Here is a 19,249-nt window from a genome sequence, read left to right as displayed (position 1 = left end):
ATATTTTATTTGTAGGAATTGGTTGACTGAAGATATTAAGACGGAACCCTCAGCTTGATCCCTAATACAGTGGAAGACTTCAGCTTCCCTCTCCTCTCTGCACTTCATTTCAGTGCTGCCCTGAAGAGTTAGCTGTTCAATCTGGACTTCACCATGTGAAGCAGCGGAGGGCCTGGAGGTGCCATTATACAAATAGATACGAATATAGTCCCTGCTCTGAAGAGAATACAACACAAGAAATAGCACCATGAGACCACAGACGCTGACTTTTAATGCATTTCCAAGGGACTGGACTTCAGGTTGCCAGTGTCCCTTCAAACGGTGTAGGACTCCTCAGAGCCTTCAGAAGGGCATTATTGTGCAGATGTGTTTCAGAACATGTGCTACACAAAAAATATTTCACTTTGAGTCAGCACCAATCTTACAACAGGTTCCTTTACTTTACACACTTCTAATGTGCCTTTTGGAGGCTCCGTTCTGCCACCCTGACTCGCACTGAGTACTATCTTCCTCTACATGTCTATATTCCATTGGCTTGCATACTTCTCTTAGCACAGTTTGGCCACACATATGGGGCCAGATCCTGAGCTACTGCAAAGCAGTGTAGGTCCATTGACTTCAGTAGAACTATGCCACTTTACACAAACGACGGATCTTTCAAAAAGCCACTAACCTGCATTTCTCTAAAGCTTCTATTACGAGTTTAGACCCTCTCTATGTTATGGGCCATATTCTACCTACCAATCCAATGGCCAATGAAGTCCAGGGAAGTGCTTTGTGGACATCAGAGGATAGCTTTGCTCCTGCATAGTTACCAGCCACTTATAGGCCCAAGTGTGTCAATTATTTCTTCTACACACTACGCGAATACTTTCATGCCATTTATAGCAACAGGAACACCTATGTTGATAAGGAAAATAAAGCTAGATTCTTTCAGTGGACATGACCTGTATATGTTCCAACTGCCATAAAACACACACTGGGGCAAACAAATGGTCCATCTATCCCAGTATCCTGTCTTCCAACAGTGGCCAGTGTCAGATGCTTCAAAGAGAATAAACAGAACAGGGCAGCTGTCCAGTGAGCCATCCCCTGTCATCCAGACCCAGCATCTGACAGAGGCTAAGTGACACCCACAGGGATGTGTTCCTTACAATCTTGGCTAATAGCCACTGATGAATCGATCCTCCATTAACTTATCTAATTCTTTTTTTAATCAAGTTAGAGTCCTGGCCTTCACAACGTCCCCTGGCAACGAATTCCACAGATTGACTGTGCGTTGTGTGAAGAAGTACTTCCTTTTGTTTCCTTTAAACCTGCTATTAATTTCACTGGGTGATCCCTCGTTCTTGTGTTATGTGAAGGGGGTAAATAACCTCTGTCACTCGCTCTCCTCCACCCTTACTTACTTTCACCAGGCTGGAGCAGGGGGTTGGAGTGCAGGAGGGGGTGCAGGCTCTGGGCTGGGGCTGAGGGGTTCAGAGTATGGGAGGGGGCTCCAGGCTGAACCTGGAGCAGGGGGTTGGGCTGCAGGAGTGAGGGGTGCAAGCTCTGGGAGGGAGTTTGGGTGCAGGGGTCATATGATCACCCTGCATCTAGTTTCACAGAATCCACTAGACATTTCATGAGTTTTACTTTTTATTAGTGTCATTTGTGGTTTATAGATCCAAAACCCTTCAGGGATTGTCACAAATCAGTGTAACATTCTCAACTGTGGGGTGTGCATTTGCTGAGCCTGGGGCAGGAGGTTGGGGTGCAGGAGTGAGGGGTGTAAGCTCTGGGAGGGAGCTTGGGTGCAGGAGGGGGTTCCGGGCTGGGGCTGATTTAAGTGATAAGAAGATCATTTTAAAATTTATAAAGGTCTTTAGAGAAAATTAAAGAAGAAAAATGTTTGTCTTTTTCCTTTCAGCTACAAAAAGAACTATTGGGGAATGGGAGTATATAACATTATTTTAAGGTTCCCACCAAGGCTTCTGCCCCTTTCACACATGACTGTATGGTCTTCAGTTGGCCATGCCTTCCTACTGAGTCACTAGTAAGATCTTCCAAAGCAGCAACTCAACACCAGTATTTTCATTAGTTGGACCAGGGCAAACCTGCTGAAAATGCAGTCCAGTATTATAGAAAATCACACTCGGCACCTTTTCTCTGTGGCTCCATTGCTCATTCAGAGACATGAAAAAATGCTTCAGGCTGAGTACACAGACCTGTTATTGCAGGAGGAACATTTTGGAACTGACAACAAACATCTCTCTAATTTCCAATCTCAGTAGTTAGTGAGATTTCTGAGATACTGGAGAAATTAAAACAGGTTCAATAGGCCTGGTGGTGCTGTTCCTTGTCCCTAAGGGTATGGCTACACGTGCAGTTGTACAGCGCTGTGAGTTAAACCTGCCTTCATTCAGCTGAGTAGGGAAAGCGCTGCAGTCTGTCCACACTGCCAGCTGCCAGCGCACTGTCGTGGCCACATTTGCAGCTGCATTGGGAGACGTGCATCATGGGCAGCTATCCCAGCATTCAAGTGGCTGCAACGTGCTTTTCAAATGGGGTGGGGTGGAGTGTGACAGGGAGCGTAGTGGGAGGGAGAGTGGGTTTTTGGAGTGCTGAGTCAGCACGCTGTCTTGTAAGTTCACCCCTCCCCCCCACTCACTGAAAGCAAACAGCAGCTGTTTCTTTTTTTCTCATAGACCAGATAAGCAGCCGCTCCCCGAAATGGACCCCAACCCCCCTCCCCCCACGCTGCCTCTCACTCATTCAAAGCAAACAGTAGCTGTGTTTGGTTTTTTGATACGCAGCCCCCGAAACAGAGCTTTGAACTCCTCCGGAATTCACAACAAAACAAGAGAAGGATTAATCCTTCAGTTAAAAGGATTATGGGGAGTTTCCTGAGGTCAATCAGTGCGTAATAATGTTACTCTCCATTTACACTGGAGCAGCAGCGTCTCAGCCAATACGCAACAGCTGTTATTCCTCTAGGGGAAGTGGAGTACCAGCAGCGTTGTAGCCGCGGAGACACAGCACTGTACGTGCCTTGCCAGTGTGGACGGGGAGTGAGGTACAGCGCTCGGGGAGGCTTTATTGCACTGTAACCGGCAAGTGTAGCCAAGGCCTAAGTGCTAACACACGTTAGGAAGCACAGCCTTTCAGCATCTCAAAGCATCAGTCGTACAAAAAGGCTGCACTGGAGACAAGGAAGGGCATCAAGTCATCAGCAGTTTGAAATGCTTCAAACAAGGACATGGGGAGAGAGAGAAAGAGATTATAATAGAAGGACAAGTCTTAAATATAGCAAAGCTATCAGAGCATAGAGGCCTGCTATGCACCCATTTGCTTATTCTGCCTCCATTAAAATGTGAATCAGAGTTCAGGAGTCATCTTTATAACTATATTGTCTGCAAGTTCTACATAATGTCCAATTCAGAGGAACCTGACCCAGTTTGTACGTGTTCATATCTTACATCATTTATACTTTTAAAAACCCCTCAATTCCCTCTAATGTACTTGGGTATAACATCCTACCACTCCCTGCCCCTCTCAGCTTACCCGCAATGGGGAGGAGCAGGCCAGGGGCTCCTGCTCCCCTGTTTACAGCTAGTGCCACAGTCTGAGCAGGGCTAAGCAGGAGAGGAAGGGCTGGCCTGACACAACTGGCCTTACTCCCCTTTTTGACCAAACAAAGGATGTGATAATATAGGGATCGGGGCAAAGGAGTGATGTAGTAGGACAGGGATAGAAAATGAGGGCAAACTACCAAAAAAGAAGCTCCCAGTTTTTCTCCAGTCACATTAACACAAGTCGTATTTGGAGGGGGAAAGTTTATCACCTTCCCGCCTTTTTTTGGCTGGGGCCTTGTCTACAGAAGTCTCCACTTCACTAGAATTCCTCACGGTTGCTCTCATTGGTGCAGTCAAACCGGCAGTAGCAACAGCGAGAGTGCTAGTGTATGCAGGGCTTCAGACAGTTGCAGGCAATTTAACAACTCTCACTAAACCCGCTCTGAGCAGGGCCTGGGTGGAGCTGCACTGGTGCTAACAGTGTCGGGAAATGCTAAGAGCAAGTCTATTGCAGACAGGCGTTTCCTTACTAAAATAAGAAATATCCTACCCTGCACACAGTAGCTCACTGTTGTAGTGCGTGACTACCAGTCATTAAACCGGTTAAGCTAAAACCTCTAGATGTACACAGAAATGGACCCATTTAGCATAATTCACCATTACAAATTGATAACCTGATGATAAGCCCCCTCTAATTTAGACATACGTTATACACACTACTGAATGACTCGCTAAGGAGATCTTTATCTCCTTGGAAGGTGGGTGGCACCATCAGCAATTTAATAAGAGCCAGTTTTGCAAAGAGATGCATCTATCACCATCTATGGAAATAGCATGAATGAAGGGTACTGTCTCTGCATCACCACCCCCGGCAGACTGGTCACCCCCATGGGCCAAGTGTAGCCGTGGTGTTACTCCAGTAACTGCAGTGAGAAGCCTGGCCCAATGTCTCTTAATTACCCACACCGAAGAGGGAGAAGAGCTCGGGGGCAGAGCAGGAGCAGCTGTATCAATGCCCCAGGAACCTGGAGCAGCCACTGGGGGAGAGAAAAACAGCTCCTCCCCTATGGAAGAAAAGTTGTTGGAGGTATTTAGGAAGTCGCGCTGGTGCTATGCCCTGGCATCCCCACAACTCTCCATCTGAAAGCTGAGCCAGCTGAATCCAGTAGGGAATGAAACACGTTCTCCCTCCAGAAACTGCCTCAGAGCGGGGTGCAGCGCTGAATGTTGCTCAGCTGATTGGCTACCAGCCCTGGCCCCAGGATTGGCTCCAGGCACCAGTGAAGGAAGCAGGTGCTTGGGGCGGCCAGCGGAAAGGGGCAGCACGTCTGGCTCTTCGGTGGCAAGTCCCTCAGTCCCTCTTGGAGGGAAGGACCTGCCGCCGAAGAATGAAGCGGTGGCAGTAGAGCTGCCGCCGAAATGCTGCCAATCACGGCTTTTATTTTATTTTATTTTTTGGCCGCTTGGGGTGGCAAAAACGCTGGAGCCGGTGCTCAGCACTGAGCTTCCCACTCCCTCCTCCTCTTTCATCTTTGATCTGTCACTGCTCTCGTTGGCCCTGTCCCCCTGAAATGATGCACAAGTCTACCTGGGTGCGACTTCTACCCGCACACAGAAAGAGGGAAGGGCAGGTCACGTAGGAACAAAAAGGAGCGAAGCTGCACTTTGAGACCCTCAGTCCTGCAAGGAGCTGCATGAAGCTGCCCCGCGCCTACCTGGAGCCTTATCATGGGGTTCACAGCAATCAGGGCCTAAGCTAGCCTGTAGGCACAGCACACTTACTGCTTTCCGCTTGAGAATGCAGTCTAGTCTCCAGCGATTTCCTTCTACCACGGGTCGCTTCATAAAGATTTCTGGGCTCAACCTAAAAAAAAAAAAGAAAGAAACATTCTGTGCTGTGAAAACTATGTGTAAGGTCAACTAACACAGGGGTTCTCAACCCTTTTCTTTATGAGGCCTCCCACCGCCAACATGCTATTAAAACTCCAGGGCCCACCTGTGACACAACAACTGGTTTTCTGCATAAAAATACCAGGGCCTGTGTTAGGGGGTAGCAAGCAGAGCAATTGCCATGCCACAGGGGCCCCTGTGAAGTTAAACTGCCCATGCTTTGGCTTCAGCCCAGGCTGGTGGGGCTCAGGGCCCCGGGCTTCAGCCCCGTGCAGTGGAGCTTCAGCTTTCTGCCTTGGGCCCCCGCGAGTCTAATGCTGGCCCTGCTCGGCAGACCCCCTGAAACCTGCTCACGGCCCCCGGACCCGTGGTTGAGAACCACTGAACTAACTGACTTCAATAATGGCAGAGAAACTAAAGAGTTTATTCATTAGGTGTGAAGTCTCCTCGCCCACGATTTTTTCACAGAACTGTTATTGTTTGCTTTTTAACAATGGTGCCGTATATAACAGCTGATGTGTCCGATGTGTAGCACAGAGGCCAATGACCTATCATTGACAGGGATCAGGTTATTGCATTCAGCCACCCAGTGGGACCAAACTGAACGATGATGCATAAGGTAGACTCCATATAGAAAAGAGTAAGATCTCATGCAGAAAAAAATATACTCCTGGTAGATAACTTGGGGGTTAAAAGAAAACACTCAGGACTTCAACTCTCCTGACACTTAGATTTCAGACTTGTACAGTTTTTTCCTTGCTGCCTACCCCAGAAGATAGGGTGCCATTCTTTCACATCAGGATAGCATTCACTGATATGCAGATTGTAAGGCCAGAAGGGACCATTATATCATACAATCTGCCCTTCTCTATAACAAGACCACAGAATTTCATCCAGTTACTCCTGTATTGAGCCCAGTAACTTTGACTAAAGCATATTGCTGAAAACATGCTTCTGACAGCAACATTTCTCTTCCTAAGCTTTTGTAACATCCAGTAAGTTTCACAATCCCAAGTTATGATAACAATTGACTCTTGCCTTGTATAAGGCAGGAGACACAGGGACTGAAATGTAATTTTCCAATTGTCTGACACAGTGTGTGCTGAAGCTTCAGCAGCATATAGTTTATTTATAAGCATTTTAGGATTCAGATTCATGTCAGTGAGGGTTAATATAATGCTTTGCGTTCCTATAGGACTGTTGAGAACTAAAAAGTGCTTTACAAACATGCCTGGCTCAAGCCTCAAAACACCCCTAAGAGTTAGGGAAATAATTATAGGCCCACTTTATAGATGAAGAAACAGAGGCACAGAAATGTTAAGTGACTTGTCCAAGGTCAGACAGGAAAGCTAACCAGACATTCTAACTTTTAGTCCTGGGTGTTGATCACAAGACCATCCTTTCTCAGGTAGAAGGTTACCAGCTGCAAGTACAAGATAAAGCCAGCCCCGTCAAGGAAGCAGCTGAAGGTAGTGCGCAATACAGAGCAGCCAAGCATCCGCAGCTAGGGAACATGGTATAAGAGGAGGCATTGGTGGTGTGTGCTGAAGCTCATGACAGATGACATCAGCAGGATGGCACAGCAGAAGCTGGCAAGAAAAGTATAAACGGCCAGTATTGGAATTGCATATGCACAGCACGCACCAAGGGGGGGCAAACATGGCCCACCCGGCAGCAGCACTATCACCACCAAATCCCAACAGAGGATTTCAGTGGAGCCCTTCCTGACTGCTTCCTTGCAGCCTCTTCTTTAACATGTGTGGGGATGCCATTACTGAGGTACACTGCCACACTGCTACAGGTGAGCGGACTGCCCACCCTGCCTCTTGCTACCTGCGTCACAGCCATACCCAGTGGAAGTTAAACACCTCTTCTAGGGTGTGCTCTGCAAAGTCTCTCTTTTCTAAGCTGCATCATCATTCACACAACTTTCATTAGCAAACTTTAGGATTTTGCCCTCCGTGGCTAGCAATGGCCTGCATTAGCCACAGTACCTGACACATACACGGACTGCACCCAGGGAACTAGAGAGCCGCAGCAACATCCAGCTGTGACGCTGCACCCCATAGTCTTCAAATATGGCTGTAATATGAATATGGCATAACTAAGATATGTTTTACGCAAGATGGGTCATGGGAGGCATCATTGGAAAGGTTATGATTTGCTGAAAGTGATTATCCAATCTGTATGCATGTGTCAGTTCTGTATCTGGGGTTAGGAATACTCACTATGTAACAATTACAGCTGTGTGTGTATTTGGGGAATGCCCACCAGACAGTCGGCAATCAGCCTGAATGGGCCACTACGATAGACTACAGAATGGGTCTTCGAAGATGCTGATTTCTCCTCTTCCTGACCTGCCATGCACGGTGGTGGCAGGGGCATGTCCTGCATTGCCTAAGCGGTGTACAAATTTGTACATTCCCCCTTGTGTTGAGAGAACTTCTGCTTCCCTGAGACATTTCCAGGGAGTTCCCAGTGAGGCCGTGCAGCCCCGTACCACTCTCAATGCAGGTGGTGCCTCACTGTACCATGCAGCCCTTCAAGATTATCCCTCGGAAGGAGACACCCAAACTGATGATTTTAAGCATTCACTATTGCTGCCAAGTCTCCTGAAAAGGCCTTTGAATGAAAACCCTCACTGTGAGAGGTTTGGATGTGCTGCCAAACCATCTGGCATCACTGCTAGTTTCCATAATGTAAGGCCTTTGAATAGTGCAGCATTGTAATGAACGTTGTCACAGAGACTGCTGGACAAAATCCAAACGCAGGAATACGAACCACCAATCTGTGATGAAAATTTCTTCTTTCGCTGCCTCCATGGCATTTGCTACATCTTCAAAATACCCTTTTGCATTTACATACCTGAAAAAAAGCCAAACACAATACTGGGATTTTTCTTTTAATTACATGGAGAATTCGTAGTTGGGGGAAAAGTGTCAGTACTTTAAATGAGCAAATGAAAATATCGTTTAAATTCCTTTCTCAAAAGCAAACACGTTCAATTTCATGCACTAAGAAAACATGCAAGGAGAATTTCACATCATTGTTACTATCTTAATTAAACCAGTACAATCAAATATTGTTATGGCAACAGGCATGATCAAGTGGCCCTGTTGTATGTAGTCTTCCACATTCTTTTTTTCTTATTGTGTGAGCAAGTTTTGACTCTTGGAAAGATATGTAGCGGTGGTGTTAGTTTTGGATTATGCAAGGTTTTGATGTAGAGGCAGCTTCAGGGGATAGATGGAGATGTGTGAGTAGCAGGAGAGGTTGCTCTCTGCCTTGGGCTATGATTGGAGTCTTTGAGACAGAGTTATCTGGGAACCAGAGAGTGGAACTGGACTGAGACATGCAAGGAGGGGTTGCTCTGCATGCTGTTTGACCACCTCAATTCAGAACTGGTGCATGTGCATCAATAAACCAAGTTACATTTAGAATATAACCAACTCCATGTCACTGATTTCAGCCCACTGGGAAGCCCACCTGTAAGGCCTCAGATACATGATACCATTCAGCAGTGGACTGATACCACTGTCACAATGGGGCCCAGCTTTCAGGAGGGGCAACATGAGAATACAGCATCAGGGCTGGACCCTGCAAACACTTTCTACTGGATGTTGTGTTTACTTATCTCATTTGAGATGGGGGAAGATGTGACCATGCCAGAATCGGAGCAGCTGCTTTATGGAGAGGCCGTTGAGAAGGGAGTTGAAAGTGGTGCAGGATGAAATTTTCAAAAGCACCTAAGTCACTTAGGTGCTTTTGAAAATGTTACCCAAAACCAATAGTCAAGCTAAGAAGTGAAAGTAGCAGCTTCTAAAGTAAGGAGAGTGTTCTGTTCTCCATTCATAAGCATACTGTTTATTAGCTTTACTATGAGTTACATGTTCATCAAGATACCACTTTTATTCTGAAATTAATGAACCACTAATGTGGCCAATCTCAACAAAAATAAAAAATCTCACAGCTCTGATCACTGCAAAGCAAAGTCATAACAGGGTGAAATGGTTATGCTACTAATCCTAACATTTTTCTGCAGATCAGACAAGGAAGATGCATCTTTGATATTCCCACAGTGATTTATAGTGTCTAGTCAGCGAATTCAAACACCCATGTTCTTTAAATGTGAATGATAAATCAGTAGGGCCATGACCTTGCTCCCACTGAAGAGAATGACAGCTTTACCATTGATTTCAAAGGGAGACAGAGCATATTCCTACTACTGCAGGGACCATCTTACCACTTTGCCAAAGTATTCTCCTGTATAGCTGCATACGACCCGAATCTGTGATCTGTTAGAAAGTTTTTGCCATTTTTCTGAATGAACTCTTCTATTCCCTGTCCCCACCATCGGGCATGTCTGTAGCTGTTACACTTCAAAATCAATGACCTGGAAAATAACCAAAGAACGGAAAACAACGAGTAAGCAGCACACTTTTATTTAGCCTAGTTCTATCGAACATGTTGATATGGGAACTGAATATCAATCACATTTTTTTAATCAAAAGTGACCAACAGCTAGCTACTGAGCTGAGGTTTTAAAATATATATATATATATCAGCACCTAGAGACCACAGTTACTGACAACCTATAAAAACAATAGATAGATATTACCGGCACATTTTGCACACCATGGACCAAATGTTGCTTACACTGGTGCAACCCCATTGATTTAAATGGGATAGCATCAGTGTAACTGGGAACAGCATATGACATCATGGATGCTAAAAAAATTTAAATGACCATTTACACCCTCTGAGGAACTGTCTCATTGATCTGGATTCTTCTCTCACAAAAATAGGGTGGCTGGATTCTTCTGGCATTCCTCCCTGTTAGATGGGGTTGGAACCCTGAAGGGAGATGCTCATTGAACCGTGTTGACTCACTGTAGAAGGTGCAAGTTGATAACACATCCTGCATATAAGGGAATGGCCCCCTCTGAATTAAAGGAAGCCAATTTTTAAGTGAAAAACTGGGGGGGAAAAGTGGTCTAAATAAAATATACATTTCTCACCTGGAGAGATTGTCAATCCGTAACCCATATTCTGTTTCAGTCTCTTTCTTGCCAATCTTAATGCTGAATTCTTTATCTACCAACAGGACAAAGGAAATGGCTCCGCTGTCCGTCTTCATATACATTAGAAAAGAGTCTTTCACTACTAACCACCTAAAAGGGGAGATAACATTTATCTCAAATTCACTTAAAAAACGAGAGCCATCCACTAATATAAAGTGAACAGTAGTCCCCATGAGAGAACTCCAAGCCATTCATCATCAGGATCCGAAGCAGGCAAGGAACGGTTTGTGACCTATTAGGGGCAGTTTCTTTGTAATATGGTTTACAGAGCTGGTGTCTGATTGTGCTCTCAGAGTGGAGTAAAACAGGAGTGACTCCACTGAAGTTAGTGGAGTTACACCAGTGTAAAGCTGATGAAAGGGAAAGGAGAATCAGCCTCTGGAGAGGTGATTACAGCAATGGATGGTATACAAAATCCTACAACTGGATGCTCAAATCAGCAGTTAAGTGAGAGGAAGGATGGTGCAGTGGTTAGGGTGCTACATGGGGACTTGGGCAACCTGAGTTCCATTTTCTTCTTTGCCACAGAGTCCCTGTGTGACCTTGGGCAAGTCACTTAGCCGGTCTGTGCCTCAGCTTTCCCATCTGTAAAATAGGGATAACAGCACTGGGATAAATACATTAAAAATTGTGAGGTACTTAGACACTACAGAACTGGGGACTATATAAGTATCTGTGATAGATACAAGTCCATTTTATGCACCTTTATAGTGATGTGCAGAACCAAATTCAAATTTACCATTACAATGGGAACCAGGTTCTGTATGACCACATCCTATACAAGTCCTTGGAAATTTAGGCTTTAGTGTCTGGGAACATTCATAGGAATATACCTGTTGGCCATCAGGGGTTTCCAGCCAAGTGGCTGTGTAATGGATGAGGTGGAGCAAAGATTCTCTTCAGCCAGAAATATTATTTTGGTAGCCTGCAATACCTGTGGGCACTGTGGGAGCAACGCACTCTCGTTTGAGTTTCTCATGTGTTATTTATAAAGGCACTGAATCCTATTAAAGCTAATGGAAAGTGTACAAAGAGGACATTTTGGAAAGGTTTCATTGCCAAGTAACAGGCATCACAGTAAAAAAAACAAGATGAGAAATGACTAGCAGGTTGTGTGGGAGCACCACAGCCCTTGAGCACTCTGGAAAAAATATTTCCCTGTCAGTGTCCAATATATTTGCCCTCTCTGTATACATATATATGAATGATGTGCCTAACATCCTCCCTCCTTCCCACACAAGTGAATCACTCACATGGCCTTAGTCCAGATCTTTGTTCATACAAATGAATGTACAAGGAAAGAGAATGTATTTTTAAACCAATTGCAAAGACATATTAATGACTGTATCTTTCATGGCATCCCGAAGTGTTATGTTGCTGGGCCCAATTCAGTTCCATTGTTCCATGTTCAAATTGTGCAGTGCTCCCAGGTTAGTTTTCTGAGCACGACGTGCTTCATAGGGCCGGCTCCAGGCACCAGCAAAACAAGCAGGTGCCTGGGGCGGCATTCTGGCGCCGGCCATCATAGGTGCTGACTCCGGGGCATGGGGAAAAAGTGCACCCGCCGCCCCAGCTCGCCTCTGCTCCGCCTCCGCCTGCTCCCCTGAGTGCGCCACCACCGCTCCACTTCTCCCCCCTCCCTCCCTCCCTCCCAGGCTTGCTGCGCGTGAGCTGTTTTGCACAGCAAGTCTGGGAGGGAGGAGAAGCCGAGCGGCGGGGTGCTCAGGGGAGATGGTGGTGATAGAGCGGAGGTGAGCTGGAGCAGGAAGCGGTTCCTCTACCCTCCATTACTTCCTGCGCCCCACCATCCTAGTTCTCCTCCACTCCGCCTGCTCCCCTGAAAGCGCCGCTGCTCCGCTTCTCCACCCTCCCTCGCCCCCAAGAAGCAATGGGAGGGGGGGAATGCGGCACGCCCGGGGGAGGAGGTGGGGCTGGGAATTTGGGGAAGGGGTTTGGAAGGGGTGGAGTGGGGTGGGGCCGGGGGCAAGGGCACGAAAAAAAAGGGGTGGGGGGTGGCCAACATTTTTTTTTGCTGGGGCGGCAAAAATCCTAGAGCCGGCCCTGGCTCATCACATAGTAACAGGGCACAGTCAGGGCCAGCTTTAGGAATATGGGGGCTCTAAAGAGGTTGTTATTGGGGACTCTGTGCTTTTCTTTTCACGTCCCCCTTCCCTAGACTAAGACTAGCCATAGTAATCAACGTTGTAGATAACAGACTCCCCACTCTCACATCAAATTTGGGCCCCCCCATAAAAATCAGGGGACCCCTGCTCCCTCACTCACAGACTCCATGGGTCTCGCATACATTTTGATAATGAAAACAGACCAGAAACACAGGCGGCTCTGCTGACTTGTAAAGCAGCCTTTACAAGAAGGAGCACTGTCTTTCTTACAAGCCAGAGTGTGCTCAATTTGCTTGTAATGAGGCACTGGCCTCACAACCAAGTTGAAAATTACAGCTGAACTCCCGGGATTCCTCAGCCACATGACATTACAACAGACCCAACTTATAATGCTTTTGCATACCTCAAACGACGCGAACAGTGAAGTAGAATGAATAAACATCCCAATGCACCATAATATGCAAAAAGAGTAACTAGGGTTATAGAGCACTGCCACTTGTAGTGAAGCCGTTCGGTAAAAACAATGATTTCATTGTAACAAGGTCGCACTACATTCAGAAAAAGATCTTTGCATCATGTTTTCATAGTGAACTGAATAGGGGCTTTGTGATGTGATTAAGGACAGTCTGGTGTTTGTCAGTGACAGAGGAAAGAGCTGGGAATCACAAAACTTTGACGCAGCACTTTTAACTACTTGGAACTAAACAAATTAGTGCATCCACCAGTGGCAAGGAGTATCAAGCATGGAAAATCTGACTCAGGACAATTTTAGTACTTAAGGAGAGGCACTGGAGAGACTGATTTAAGAATGGGGACCATGGATTGGCCATGAAATGTTTGCCAAAAAAAGAAAACCCAAATTGAGTAATTCACATTTTGAGTTTAGTTTTTATGAATCCAAACAGCAATGACTCTGAAAGGTGGTTATAAAACCAGAACCTTCTTTCTTAGCAAGTCTGCTCCACGTGTGTATATCAGAGTAGTCTAATGACAGAAATCACATGCATCCCATGACATGGGTATTCACCCACGAAAACTCATGCTCCAATACGTCTGTTAGTCTATGAGGCGCCACAGGACTCTTTGCTGCTTTGACAGAAATAAGTATTCATCGCAGAGCCAACGTGGACAAGAGGAGGTGAACTGGATTCTATACCTTCCTGTGCATCACATCATCAAAGAACTGTGTACTAAGTTCCAATAAGTGCAAGCCCATTGAGGACAATGGAGTTGTATAGGTGGCCCTGTACAATTACAGCACAGAACCTTTATTACAGGTGATGATGAACAAGGAGGAAAGAAATCAGCTTGATTTTCAGATCCTGATTGAATTTGTAAAGCTGGCAGTTAGGGAAATAAAACAAACAACTGCGCAGATTTGATCTGGAAATTATTAAAAAAACATAGAACCACACAATGCCATTTTCACAGACACGTTTCAGAACTCAACCACAAATTAATTAATTCATTAATTATTCTCTTCTAACAAAATACACCCTAGGCTTGGGTGTTTTGATAAAAACGGAAAACTATATAAAAATCTAATTTCTTCAGGATGGTCCAGATCTACAAATATACTCTCTTTGTAATATTATTGTTAGTTTATTTATATACATATGTTATGGTAGTCTCTATGGTTACTAGAGGTCTTGATCAGGGCTTCCTCATGCTAGGCAGTACATATGCATATAATTAATAGAGATAATTCCCACCCCAAAGAGTGTACTTAAACTATTTCTGTACCACGGAGTAGAAAATAGACTAATTACAGAAGTAAACATGATGCATGGCTTCAAAGAGGCTGATCTCTGCATGGTATATGCATTGTCCCTGATGGATCAAGACTGCATTTATGGAAAAATGGCAAAGAATACTAAAAACCAGATAGAACTTTGGAGGAATGAGCAACATATTTGGAAGAAGACCAAAACCTCATCTATCTGTGTAACCTTTCAGGAAAATTATTACCAAATACTTTGTCAATGTCACTTCACTCTATTTAAGCTAAGGAAATATTAAAAAAGAGAGTCATAACTGTTGAAGAGGATATGGAGCAAGAGGGACCTTCTTATATTTATGGTGGGAATGCCTTAAAATAATTGTATTTTGTGAGAAAATAGTAAACAGAATTTTCGAGATAGCTAATGTTAACCTACTCACTAAACTTGCAGTGGTTCTATTAGGTTACAGTCCAAAGGAGGTTATTGAATCAGGGAAAGACTCACTGATATTACAGTTACTTCTAGCAACCATCTGTGCCGTAACTCAATTTTGGAAAAGGGTAGATGACTCAACATTAGTAGGACGGTGATATAAAGTCTGAGAAATTCTTTCAACAAGAAAAATGACAGGCAGCCTTATATCAGGTCGAGTAGATTTTCTAATGTGTGGGCATCGCTTTTGGAATCTGAACAAAGTAAATACTCAGATAAGGATAACAAGAGGGAAATCTGTAAGATTTGTTAATATTTGTATGGAAAGTTCACGTATGTTAAGAATATATATATATATCTTTAAGAACAGATTAGGCTGATGGAAGAGTATTTTAAATTCAGTTTCATACCATTTTGTTTAGTGAACTGTGGGTCTTTTCAGCTACTCATAATATATCTGGGGTACCAATGCATAAAACAAACTCTTGCCCCACTCCTTGTTCTACTGCTCAGCTGTAAAACTTGCTTCTCCTCCTCTATTTGATGTGCTGGAGGTCTCTGTGCTCCTTTGCAGTGGTTTGTACTTCTGGAGCAGGGAGGTCAGGCAGGAGCAGTGAGCCACAGCACTTGAGGGAGTACAGGGACTATCATTATGCCAGGGGGAAGGGGGCTTTTAACACATGTGACAGGGGAGGGCCAATGACTGAAGAATGTGCTCACAGAATCATAGAAGATTAAGGGTGGAAGGGACCTCAGGAGGTCATCTAGTCCAACCCCCTGTCAAAGTAGAACCAACACCAACTAAATCATCCCAGCCAGGGCTTTGTTAAACCGGGCCTTAAAAACCTCTAAGAATGGAGATTCCACCACCTCCCTAGGTAACCCATTCCAGTGCTTCACCACCCTCCCAGTGAAATACTGTTTCCTAATATCCAACTAGACCTCCCCCACTGCAACTGTCCGTAAATAATTAATACACTTGTTGCCTTTGCTGATGGCAGCCAGCGACCAGACCCATTACTTACGGTGGGCAGAGTTCTGCCTGACAGGAACAGCCCTGAGCCGGGGAAAGTGCAGAGCAGCCCTCCAGTCAACCATCCCATAGGAGGGATCTCTCCAGTGCATGGCAGGCAATAGAGACTGCCCCCTGACTTATCTGTTAGGCTGGCACTGTAGGCATCTTTCTCTGTGCCCTGCTGGATTGGGGGGGGGGGCACCCCTCTCTGCCCCCTTTGGAGTGGGTTGTGGGTATAGGCAGGGAGAAGCAGTCAGCTCCAGCACCTGAGCGAGCACAAGGACTACAATTAGGCCAGGTTACTGTGTGAAGTGGGGCAAGTGTGAGGTGGCTTCTTGTGCCTCCTCCCCACACTCTGCCTTATGTATCCACAAAGCAGACGGGCACAATCTGGCCCTTTGTCTTGATTTCTTAAATCAATTAAACTGGATCAAAAACCTGCCATCCAGTAATTCTCTTCAACACAACACAGCTCAGGCCTCTGTAGGACTCCTTTCAAAACGTGTGGGGGAAACACAAAGGAGGTGACATCTTTCTCCTTGGGGTTAATTGCATCAGAGAGGATTCTTTACTGTTGTGGTTCAGGTCTGATTTAATCCACTGGTGAGTGCAGCCTGGACAATGTTCCAATTAATTTGGTTTGGGTTTTTTAATCAGAAAGGTATGGTAAACTGAACCGAAACTTCCACGTGCAGTAACAACACATCACCTTGACAGTTCATCACGGGAGAGAGCAGGGGCTGACAGGACTGCCATTTCTGCTGGATGAGTGCTACACAATCTCGTTTCACATGGGGAGCTGGCATGTAATTTCTGTTGTGAATTAAACATTAGAGAAAAACCAAAGCCATCCTGTGCTAGGCAGGAGGTCAGACTAGTTGAGCTAATGGCCCCCTTCTGACCTTGAAAAAAAAATATCTATGAATACTGTGACAGGGTCAGGCCAACTGGCTACAGGAGAGTGAGAGAAGGCAGATATATTAGCCCCAGGTTAAGTAGGTCCCCTTTCCCTGGGTAAGGTAACAGGGAAGGTTCCAGGACAATTGGGAACTTTCTGGAAACAATTCAGGCAGACAGGCTGATTAGAACACCTGCAGCCAATCAAGAAGTTGCTAAAATCAATTAAGGCCGGCTAATCAGGGCACCTGGGTTTAAAAAAGAGCTCACTTCAGTTTATGGTGCGTGTGTGAGGAGCTGGGAGCAAGAGGCGCAAGGAGCTGAGAGTGAGAGGGTGTGCTGCTGGAGGACTGAGGATTACAGGCATTATCAGACACCAGGAGGAAGGTCCTGTGGTGAGGATAAAGAAGGTGTTTGGAGGAGGCCATGGGGAAGTAGCCCAGGGAGTTAAGGATCAGAGGGGTAGCTGTGTTAGTCTGGATCTGTAAAAGCAGCAAAGAGTCCTGTGGCACCTTAGTTTTCACACTTCAGCTGCTAGAAGAGGGCCTCATCCTCCCTGATTGAACTAACCTCGTTATCTCTAGCCTGCTTCTTCCTTGCATATATATACCTGCCCCTGGAAATTTCCACTACATGCATCTGACGAAGTGGGTATTCACCCACGAAAGCTCATGCTCCAAAATGTCTGTTAGTCTATAAGGTGCCACAGGACTCTTTGCTAGCCCAGGGAGTTGTAGCTGTCATGCAGCTGTTATAGGAGGCACTATAGACAGCTGCAATCCACAGGGCCCTGGACTGGAACCTGGAGTAGAGGGCGGGCCCGGGTTCCCCCCAAACCTCCCAACTCCTGATCAGACACAGGAGGGGTTGACCCAGACTGTGGGTTCAACCAGAGGGGAAGATCTTTCAGGCGAGCAAATCCGCCAGTAAGCGCAGGACCCACCAAGGTAGAGGAGGAACTTTGTCACAATACACAGAGGTTTCCGTAGTTTTGTTGAAATCTCAAGTTAAAGAAAGAATGACAGTTTTACAACCTTATGTGTAGGAAATGTGAGTGAGACTATTTACATTCAGTACATGGTCTAGAACAACGAATAAGTTAGAGCTTCAATTCATAACTCTGCTAGACACCAAAAAGCATGGACTCAATAGAGACAGATTCTATGTCTCATTGCAACAATCTGAAACCCTCTTTGTAACTCTCCTTTGTCCTGTAACTGCAGAAGTGTTAATGGCCCACCTCATTCTGAATGGTTTCTTGCAACCTGTTAACTCCTTATGCTTAACAATCTGTTCTACTTTGTATTTAGCTGTGACACTCTCATTACCTCTCCCAGACCTGAAGAAAAGCTCCGGGGAGCGTGAAAGCTTGTCTCTTTCATCAACAGAAATTGGTCCAATAGAACCCTGGTTCTCAACCGGGCGTCCGGGTCCCCCTGGGGAGCCGCGAGCAGGTTTCACCGGGGCTGCCAAGCAGGCTAGCATTAGATTCACTGGGGCCCAGGATAGAAAGCCAAAGCCCTCCCACCCCCATGGGCAGGGCCGTCCTTAGGATTTATGGGGCCCTACACAGTATTATTAAACTGGTGCCCCTCTGCCCAACTGCAGCCTGTGTGTGTGTGCGGTGGTGGTGGGAAAACGACGAGGCATCAAAGGATACCAAGCCGCCTGGCCTGGCAGAGAGTCACAGTCCCCCGCAGAGACTCTCTCCCTCTCTACCCTCTCCCTCGCGCAGAATGCGCACTGCTGGCGCATTCGGCTCTATGAATACTGCCTAAGGAGACTGCAGCGTGTGCTGGGTGTGCAGGAGCCAACCCGTTCTTACCAGCTCTCATGGGCAGTGGATGAAGCTGCCGCTTGGGATGGCTAGCTCTCCAGCCCACCTGGGGCCCTGCCTATACTCCACCCCTGCTCTGCCCCAGGCCCCACCCCTGCTCTGCCCAGGCCCTGCCCTCTCCCTACTGTCTCCCTCCTCTCTTCCCTGCCCCTCCCTGATCACCCCCTTCCAGCCAAATCCCTGAACCCAAATGAAGCAAATGACATTTGAAAAACACACTCTTCTGCAATTTCTTTCTGAAGAAAATGGAGCATGTTTTCCACTGCATGCCAGAAGATGAAGACTGGACATGCAGAACAAGGTATCTAATTAAAAGCACTAAACCTGGGAATAAAAAATGTCAGTCACGGGTTTTTTGATATACCCTGAAGATCGTCAGAGATTTATTTGCAAAAACTTTGTAGTAAGGGCAAGTCAGCTGTCCTGCTGAATACAACATTGAATATTATGGAATACATGATGCAGCTCTTCTCTGTTTTACATTTTCTTAATCGGTATTTCTAAGCTGCTTTTATATTTTAAATGTACTCTTAAGCCTTCATAAAGCAATCATTCTAGATTACTACATACTTAACTCACTGAAACAAAGAAATGGATTAAAATTAATCAGTCACAGAGGTTTGGTGTGTTCATAACAATGTTCATTGCTTTTAGAAAAAGAGAACACTAATTTACTTTGTGTGATCACCATAACAGTGG

General features: G+C 45.8%; 1 protein-coding gene across 5 annotated transcripts in view; it reads right to left on the bottom strand.

Moving 5' to 3' along the window:
• PLD1 (phospholipase D1) overlaps nt 1-19,249 on the bottom strand; it is a 142,022-nt gene that overhangs the window by 41,822 nt on the left and 80,951 nt on the right. For all 5 annotated transcript variants that reach the window (XM_039490032.1, XM_039490034.1, XM_039490030.1 and 2 more), the window contains 4 exons: nt 10,463-10,615; nt 9,688-9,837; nt 8,226-8,309; nt 5,337-5,418 (listed from right to left, as the gene is read on the bottom strand). In XM_039490032.1, coding sequence (XP_039345966.1) covers nt 5,337-5,418; nt 8,226-8,309; nt 9,688-9,837; nt 10,463-10,615 — 469 coding nt within the window. The remainder of the gene's footprint in view (nt 1-5,336; nt 5,419-8,225; nt 8,310-9,687; nt 9,838-10,462; nt 10,616-19,249) is intronic.

The sequence above is a fragment of the Mauremys reevesii genome, linkage group 9, assembly GCF_016161935.1.
Source record: "Mauremys reevesii isolate NIE-2019 linkage group 9, ASM1616193v1, whole genome shotgun sequence".
Classification (NCBI taxonomy): Eukaryota; Metazoa; Chordata; order Testudines; family Geoemydidae; genus Mauremys; species Mauremys reevesii.
This window is presented reverse-complemented; position numbering and strand designations above follow the sequence as displayed.